Below are 8,286 nucleotides of genomic sequence, written 5' to 3'. Positions count from 1 at the left end.
CTCTGTGAGTTTACAGATGTTCTACAGCTCTGTGAGTTTACAGATGTTCTTCAGCTCTGTGGGTTTACAGATGTTCTACAGCGGTGTGAGTTTACAGATGTTCTACAGCGGTGTGAGTTTACAGATGTTTTATAGGAGCACTCCAGAGCTCCACGGTGCATTTCACAGACTGGTGAGTAACACAGTTGGCCAGTAGGCGGCGCTGTGAACTTTACCTCCACTGTAAAGTCACAACAGAAGCGGAGCTGCAGTGAGCTTTGTGGCTAAGCTAATCATCTCAGCGTGGATATATTACTGACTGGGATTTACAGTAACAGATCCGTTTAAAGCTACATATATGTTATATGTCTGTGTTTGAGGATGTTCACTAGGATCTACACCCGAGGTGAGTCAAAAACGGCTAACAGTTAATGGCTGAATCCCAAATGACTCCGTGCTCCCTTATTAGTGTCGCTCGGTAGTGAGTGACATAATGGTGTAGGGACCCTATGTAGTGCACTATGTAGTGAAACTGCAGCGGTTTGGGATTCTGTTTCAGTATAAACGTGTGATGTCGCTGTGGCTAAAACGGTCAATATTAGTTTTATTGTTAATTAACATTTAATATATAACATGTTTAAATAGCTACTAGATTTTATTTTAGTGATTTAAATGATTTACAATCAATGTTAATAAAAGAGGCAGTATTTTATTTTCTGTATAAAAGAATACAGATTTTATTATTGTTTTATTTTTGATTTAATTGTTTAAACTTAAATAAAGTTCCTCAAAAGCTCAAGTGAAACAGAAAGAAGACCAAATAAATAAATAAAGTCTGATAAAAATAGCTAGGAGTGATTTTTTTATAATCTAAAGCACTTTGTGGTTGTGTGTGTGTATATATATAAAATATAATATACATATATATAATATCAGTGTGTCTGAGTGATGATACCATGCACATTTATGTTGTAATAAATCTCATATATTAATCATCTGCTACACAGAATCATGTTATTTAAGAATCGTTATATTTAAGGTCATCAATTGTAGTTAAAGGATCTGTAGTAGTTGATTTAAATGATGCGTTAAGGTTAAGTCTAATAATGAACACCGTGACCTTGATCAAAAAGGTCATGAGGAACTGATTGGGCTTTGGTCATTGATGATGTGTTCGGTTCACCGCGCTCCTACCCCTATCAGGGGTGATACTGACCTTGTAGAACCTGGACGAGGTACATAGTGATGCCCTGCTCAGTGCTTCTCAGACCTAATAAAGAGACACCTCACAGTAATGTCCATGTGGATGAAGATCTTCTGAGCAGATCCCAACGTTCTGAATGGTGAGACATCAACAAGCTGAATTGTTCGACTTTAAATGAAATCCGTTTAGTTATTGTGGTGGTATGGCTGGATTCAGTTTGCTGGTGATTCCAGTGTTCTGCTTATGCTTTGATTTCCCTTCATAGACATCACAAGACTTTAGGCCTCATCATGGAATCCACAGAGGTCCGACTGTGCTACTCCCCAAGACCTCCACAAGCTCCTGCTGGCTCACAGGTAACAGATTACACGTGTTTATCTGATCTGTTTGAATGATTTTGGAACAGACCCAGGAGATGTTTCTACAGCAGAAAAAGAGCTTTTTATGTCAGAGCATGGGTTCGTTAAGTAAGACGTTCTCCTGGCTGTCAATCATCTTCCATCCGCGGTCCATGTGCTGTCCTGCTAACAGGACACTCTTTTCTCCTCAGACAGTGTGTTTCGGATCCATAAACAAATCTTTAGTGTTGATTTTCTTTTTTAATGAGTATTATTACTCTTATAATACTCACTAGCTTTGTGAAGATGTGCAGACAGAAACCTGTAATGATTCAGACGGAGGGACATCAGGCACTGTGGGACACATCAACGATGAGGACCATAAAAAACATATAAAAAAGGAAGAAGCAGAAGAGGAAGGCTACGTCTGTAAGTTAAAAGGACACTTTACAGCTCATTCTATTTCTATATATATATATATATATATATATATATATATATATATATATATATATATATATATATATATATATATATATATATATATATATATAGAAGACTTTCTTTGTGACTGAACCACATCCCCACATCTCTTTTCATGTTAAATGACAGCATTAAAATTCTAAGCTGAAAATTCCTAGGTGACGCACCATCATGTCCTGTGGGATGCATCACACCTGTGGCTGACGACATACAAGTAAAAAAGGAAGAACCTGACGATGAAGACTCTCTCTGTAAGGCAGCAGGCCATTAGAGTCCAGATCAGAGTTTTACTTGAGTTAAAAGGATTTTTATGTAAATGTGGGGATTTCAGGTGGAGAAGCATCCGGCTCAGTGGAAACCATGGAGCAGCACAACAGAGGATTTCAAATGAAGTGTGTAAAAGTGGAAGAGTCTGATGATGAAGATTACCTCTGTACAACTACAGTCTGTGGTTAAGTAACACTGACACTTTAACACTCACTCAGAAATGTTACTGTACTGTAATGGAGTCTGTTTTCATCTGGGCCAAACAGGAGAAGGAGCTGTTAGGGTTTAAGACAGCATACACTCACAGGTAATAATGATGTGGATGGTCCTGACCTCTGTATTATAGAGCATGGACACTATTAAGAAGCTCTTGTTCCAGAAGGTATAAAACACATAGCAGTCTGAATTGATGTGCCTTCACCTAAGTACATGAAGGTGTGATCTCTGCTAGTTTTGCGTGACGTTCAGCTTTTCTTGGTCACATGTAATTATATATAATAATCAAACTTATTTATAGTTTTATAGAAAGGTAAAATTGCTGTAGTTAAAGGTGGGGCCTCCGATGTTTGAGAAATGCTTCAGAAAACTGCGTTGGGCTGACAAACTAAACAAAAACAAAACTAACGTGTAGCCAATGAGCAGAAAGGGGCGTGTCTTGTCAATATGGGCAGAGAGAGTGTTCAGTGCGCATGTGTGACATTAGCAGAAAGCGGTTTTAACATTGACATGGAGGATAAAAACAAAGAAAGAAAGTGAAGAAAGGCTTACGATAAGGCAAGAAGTAGGACCCGTGTTAATATAGGATCAGCTTTCCAGCGCTGGAGAGAACCGAAGGAGCGGGAAGTTGGCCGCATATTCACAGATTAGAGTTTCCCGAGTCAATAACTCCTGAGCTAAACGCTGTTACTACACAAATAACACCTCTTTTCTATCGTAGTAATGTAGAGAGGCAGCTACAACCGCGTTTTGTGTAGTAACAGCGTTTAGCTCAGGAGTTATTGACTCGGGAAACTCCAATCTGTGAATATGCAGCCAACTTTACTTAAGACGCCGAGGCGCTTTTTTCCTTCTCGATAGGTGAGTAATGTTGGTTTTGCTTTGTTACACAGAACTAATATATGCCGTCCTTTGCATGATTATGCTTGTGTCATTTTTGCTTGTTTGTTTATCTGCAATCATATTGTTCTTCCCTTCAGCTATGATAAAGACACATTTCTTTCCATTAGTTGCCTGGGTTACGTATGTATGTGTGGGCGGAGCTATCAATACTGGGGTGGGACCCATTTGGGTTAGGGGTGTGTTTGGTTTGGTGATTTTATATGTCAACATTGGATTTCAAACATCAGAGACCCCACCTTTAAATTTCTCATTTTTGTGTCATCGAGTCCAGAAGCTTTTATTGTTCAACCCTATATTAAACGTTCCTCCAGGACCACGGTGCCGTATAACATCATGATTTCAACACAAAATTATTCTTTGTTCTATTTTTCAATTTATTTCTAATACTTTTTATTATTGCTTCAGAAATGAACGATGCCCAGTTTCAAGTCTTCTCCTGCTCCTGCTGTTCTCTTTCCTATACGTCTCAAATTTACCTCCACAAACACATCAGAAGACACCACTATGAGGAATATGACCGCTTGCTAAAACTGGGAGAGATCAAAGATGAGAATCTTCTGACCGCAGGAGGCTCCGGTACTCAGGATCCGGTCTCTGGTACAGACAGCAGGAACTCCTCTGATCAGCGAATGCATAAGGAAGTCTATTTGTGCTCGGAGTGTGGGAGGAGTTTTACAGATCAGAGTAATCTGCGACGTCACCAGCGCATTCACACAGGAGAGAAGCCACATCACTGTCTGCAGTGTGGAAAGAACTTCATTCGACAGAGTGATCTCCAGATACACCAGCGTGGTCACACAGGAGAGCGGCCATATCACTGCTCACAGTGTGGGAAGAGTTTCACAACCAAAGGCAATCTCCAGATACACCGCTCAGTTCACACAGGAGAGAAGCCCTACAATTGCCCAGAGTGTGGCAAGAGTTTTGCCCAGCAGGGTAATCTCCAACGGCACCAGCGCATTCACAATGGAGAGAAGCCCTATCACTGCTCACAGTGTGGGAAGAGTTTTAACCAACAAAGTACTCTTAAAGCACACCAGTTTATTCACACAGGACAGAAACCGTTTCACTGTTCTGAGTGTGGGAAGAGTTTTGCCCAACACAGTAAGCTCCAAAGACACCAGCACATCCACAAAGGGAAAAAAACTCGTCACTGCTTCCAGTGTGGAGAGAGTTTTATGACCAAGGACGGTCTCGTACAACACCAGTGCGTTCGCTTAGCTGAGTCAATGTTTCAGTGCGTACAGTGTGGACAAGGATTTACTAATTCAGGAGCTTTTAACATGCACAAGTGCTCCAACGTGGAACCATCGCTTTAGTGTACAACCTTCAATCAATTGATTCTGCTCCCTGAAAAACTGACCTAATACTATTTATGATCATTTGTTGTTTATATGAATGACATAATCACTATATTGTCAAAAAGCTTCTCATGTCTGACACCATCCTTACACTCACTTAGTCCGTTAATGGGAAGAAGAGAAAATTAAAAGATGGGTTGGCCTGACTTTACTGATGTTTTTATTTTCTGTGTGTGTTGGGTGTGTTGTGTGTGTGTGTGTGTGAGGGCGGGGGGATTAATCAGTCTCTTCTGTGTACTGATACAGTTAACACACTTACAGTAACAGGATGCTCCAGCAGGTGGCGCTGTGAACATTTAATCCCCTATACAAACAACAGAAGAAGAGCTGCTGCTAATAGATTAGCTTTCTCACTGAGGTAATCACTACAGTGACAGTGTAACTGTGGGGTTTATAGTAATGGATCAGGTAGACTTCAAATAAAGCTTGTTATTGTGTGTGTGTGTGTGTGTGTGTGTTTGAGGATGTTCACTGCGTCCTACTTTAAAACCAGAGGTAAGTTAAACTAGTTGGTGGCTGAATCATAAATGACTTACAAGTGTAATACTGTAGTGAGTGATACAGTGGTGTATCCACACTATGTAGTTCACTATGTATCCACACTATCTAGTTAACTGTAGTTCATTATGTATTCACACTATGTAGTTCACTATTCACACTATGTAGTAATAACTATACCAAATCCAGATACTAATGATCGATGTCTCAGACTTATGAACTGAATGATCATTTGGTGTAATGTTGTATAGTCTGAAATGATTAAGAAGATCCTGAGGAAACATCATCTCATCTCAACTGTGATGTTTACACTGTGATGAAATGATATTCCTCCATAAATTACACAAGTCCAGATTAACTGTAGTGTAACTATATAGTCATCAAGCTCAAACTGGATGAATGACCAGGAGCAGAAGGTCCTTTTCACATTTTTTAAAACATTTTCATTCATCAATTTCATTTGTGCACCAGATCAATAACACAACAAGCTACTAAGTTCTTTATTAAGGATCATCGTCCTCATCCAGTGATCATTATTCAGTGAGAACTCTAATGGTGACCCACATGTGGGCGTGTCCAGTGATCACAATAAAGTTGAGAATAGCTTAATTTTATACACATATGAAGTGACTTTTTGGTGCTGTTACCAATAGGAGTGAAGCGCACCCTTTTTCTTTATCTTATATGGTATGATGTGTATATAGACTGGAGACAAACTATACTATATACAAATGCTCTTCTTCAAGAGTGTTTCATTTTGGCAGCAAGAAAATGTGTTAGGTTTTGAATGCTAGTCGCATCACCAACTGATAAACTTTATTACAACGGTAACCTGTAGCAGGAACAACTACAGGCTGCCTGCAGTTATAAAGTCCCTGTGTTACAGGTTGTACTGGAGTATGATAGAAAATGCTCACTTCATGCATCACGTTTATTTGCACATTTATTGGTATAAACAGTTTGAGGACTAGGTGTCCTCAGTTCCAGCTTTGACTCCATATAGCTTCTCACCCAGTGAGGGGGCCATTAGGAAGTGGGGACCCTTTATATGAGAAGTGAATTATTTTTCATGAGAGCTTGCTGTGATGAGAACGGTTTCTGTCTGCATTCTAAAAGTCTCTTAAAGTAAACAGACTTTGCATAAAGTGCATAAATATATGTTTATGATTTCAGTCTCTCTCTTTTTCAGGGTCACAATCCTGTAGAACTCATAATAATGGAATCAGCGGAGATCCAACTTTGCTCTTCTGGAAAACATCCATGGTGTTCTGCAGACTCACATGTAACAGTTAGCCATGTCTGTTTTTTTGTGTATTTGTAATTTTGAGTTCATCTGTAAATCAAACAAAGAGTAAACCCTACTTAGAGAACCTGTCTTCAGATCCTTAAATAATATAATTAAAGGGTTTTGTCCTTTAAGACTTTTAGTCTGCTAGCAGATTATTTGCTCACATACTGACCTACTCAAATATACATTTTAAGCCTAAGTTTCACATTGCTACTCCGCTACTCCTAATTTCACATTCCTCTGTAAGACCACTTTACCTCTGTAGGTGCAGCACGTCAGTGATCTGAAGGAAAAGATAGAAACATTTTCCCTGTTTGAGCTTAAGTAAGGGGACATTCATTTTCTCTAACACAAGAAACTTATTTCCCAGAAGACACTTCCTTCAGTATCATGTGTGGTTGATCTGTATGTATTTCCTCTGTACCCCACATGAGCTCAGGCTGTGGTGCTGTCACTAATCTTAATTATGATCAGAATCAGAATCAGAATCAGAAAGGTCTTTATTGCCAAGTATGTTTCCACATACAAGGAATTTTTTCTAGTACAGGAGCTCCACAGTGTAAACATGTAGCAATGGTAAGACATGAACATATAAATAATAGACAGTTGTATGTGCAAATTGTAATATAAGTGTGCAAATTGAAGTAAAGATGTGCAAATTCAAATATAGATGTGCAAAATAAAATATAAATGCGTACTTGCAGACAATGTAAGAATAGGTATTGTTCTGTGTATGTTAGGTGTCCATCAGATGTATGTTAAGTGTTCATCAGATGTATTGCCTGAGGGAAGAAACTGTTCCTATATCTGGTCGTTTTGGTACACAGGGCTCTGTAGCGTCGGCCAGATGGCAACAGTTCAAATAGTAAGTGTGCTGGATGTGAGGGGTCCAGAGTGATTTTCTTTGCCCTTTTGCTCACTCTGGAGAAGTACAGGTCTTGGAGTGTAGGGAGAGTTGTGCCAATGATTCGCTCAGCAGTCCGAACTACCCTCTGTAGTCTCCTGAGGTCGGATTGGGTGGCTGAGCTAAACCAAACAGTCACTGAAGTGCAGAGGATGGATTCAATTATTGCAGTGTAGAACTGTTTCAGCAGATCCTGTGGCAGGTTGAACTTCTTCAGCTGGCGAAGGAAGTACAACCTCTGCTGAGCCTTTTTCACAATAGAGTCAATGTGAATGTCCCACTTCAGGTCCTGGGAGATTGTGGTTCCCAGGAATCTGAATGACTCCACTGCTGTCACAATGCTGTCCATGATGGTGAGTGGGGGGAGAGCAGGGGGGTTTCTCCTGAAGTCCACGATCATCTCCACTGTCTTGAGCGTGTTCAGCTCCAGGTTGTTAAGGCTGCACCAGACAGCCAGCCGTTCCACCTCCAGTCTGTAAGCAGACTCGTCACCGTCCTGGATGAGGCCGATCAGTGTGGTGTCGTCTGCGAACTTCAGGAGCTTGACAGAGGGGTCATGAGAGGTGCAGTCATTCGTGTACAGAGAGAAGAGCAGTGGGGAGAGAACACAGCCCTGGGGGGCGCCAGTGCTGATGGTGCGGGTGCTGGATTTGAGTTTCCCCAGTCGCACTAGCTGCTGCCTGTCTGTGAGAAAGCTGGTGATCCACTGACAGACAGAGGAGGGCACGGATAGCTGGGATAACTTGGGCTGAAGGAGTGATGGGATGATGGTGTTGAAAGCAGAGCTGAAGTCCACAAACAGGATCCTCACATAGGTCCCTGGTCTGTCCAAATGCTGCAGAACA

At 40.6% G+C, this 8,286-nt stretch overlaps 1 protein-coding gene across 3 annotated transcripts; it reads left to right on the top strand.

The window, feature by feature from the left end:
- The first annotated feature begins 200 nt into the window (after nt 1-200).
- On the top strand, nt 201-7,013 carry LOC132842987 (zinc finger protein 501-like). Of its 3 annotated transcripts, none has more exons than XM_060866024.1 (7): nt 201-385; nt 1,449-1,539; nt 1,818-1,950; nt 2,163-2,255; nt 2,336-2,455; nt 3,796-5,246; nt 6,439-7,013. In XM_060866024.1, exons 2-6 carry the CDS (start codon nt 1,474-1,476, stop codon nt 4,707-4,709), a joined length of 1,326 nt encoding a protein of 441 aa, XP_060722007.1. In that variant the 5' UTR covers nt 201-385; nt 1,449-1,473; the 3' UTR covers nt 4,710-5,246; nt 6,439-7,013. The 3 variants fall into 3 exon arrangements, with proteins under 3 accessions (XP_060722007.1, XP_060722008.1, XP_060722006.1); XM_060866025.1 differs by lacking the exon at nt 201-385 and adding an exon at nt 403-1,322; XM_060866023.1 differs by lacking the exon at nt 201-385 and having other exon boundaries at nt 403-1,539.
- The last annotated feature ends 1,273 nt before the right edge of the window (nt 7,014-8,286 follow it).

Source organism: Tachysurus vachellii, chromosome 3, assembly GCF_030014155.1.
Source record: "Tachysurus vachellii isolate PV-2020 chromosome 3, HZAU_Pvac_v1, whole genome shotgun sequence".
Classification (NCBI taxonomy): Eukaryota; Metazoa; Chordata; class Actinopteri; order Siluriformes; family Bagridae; genus Tachysurus; species Tachysurus vachellii.
Note: the sequence above shows the minus strand (reverse complement) of the source record. Positions and strands in the feature narration are given on the sequence as shown.

Coding starts and splice junctions, on each gene's coding strand:
- LOC132842987 (XM_060866024.1), top strand. CDS start 1,474: ATGGAATCCACAGAGGTCCGACTGTGCTACTCCCCAAGACCTCCACAA. Junction 1,951..2,162: donor AGAAGAGGAAGGCTACGTCT/GTAAGTTAAAAG, acceptor GAAAATTCCTAG/GTGACGCACCATCATGTCCT. Junction 2,256..2,335: donor TGACGATGAAGACTCTCTCT/GTAAGGCAGCAG, acceptor TGGGGATTTCAG/GTGGAGAAGCATCCGGCTCA.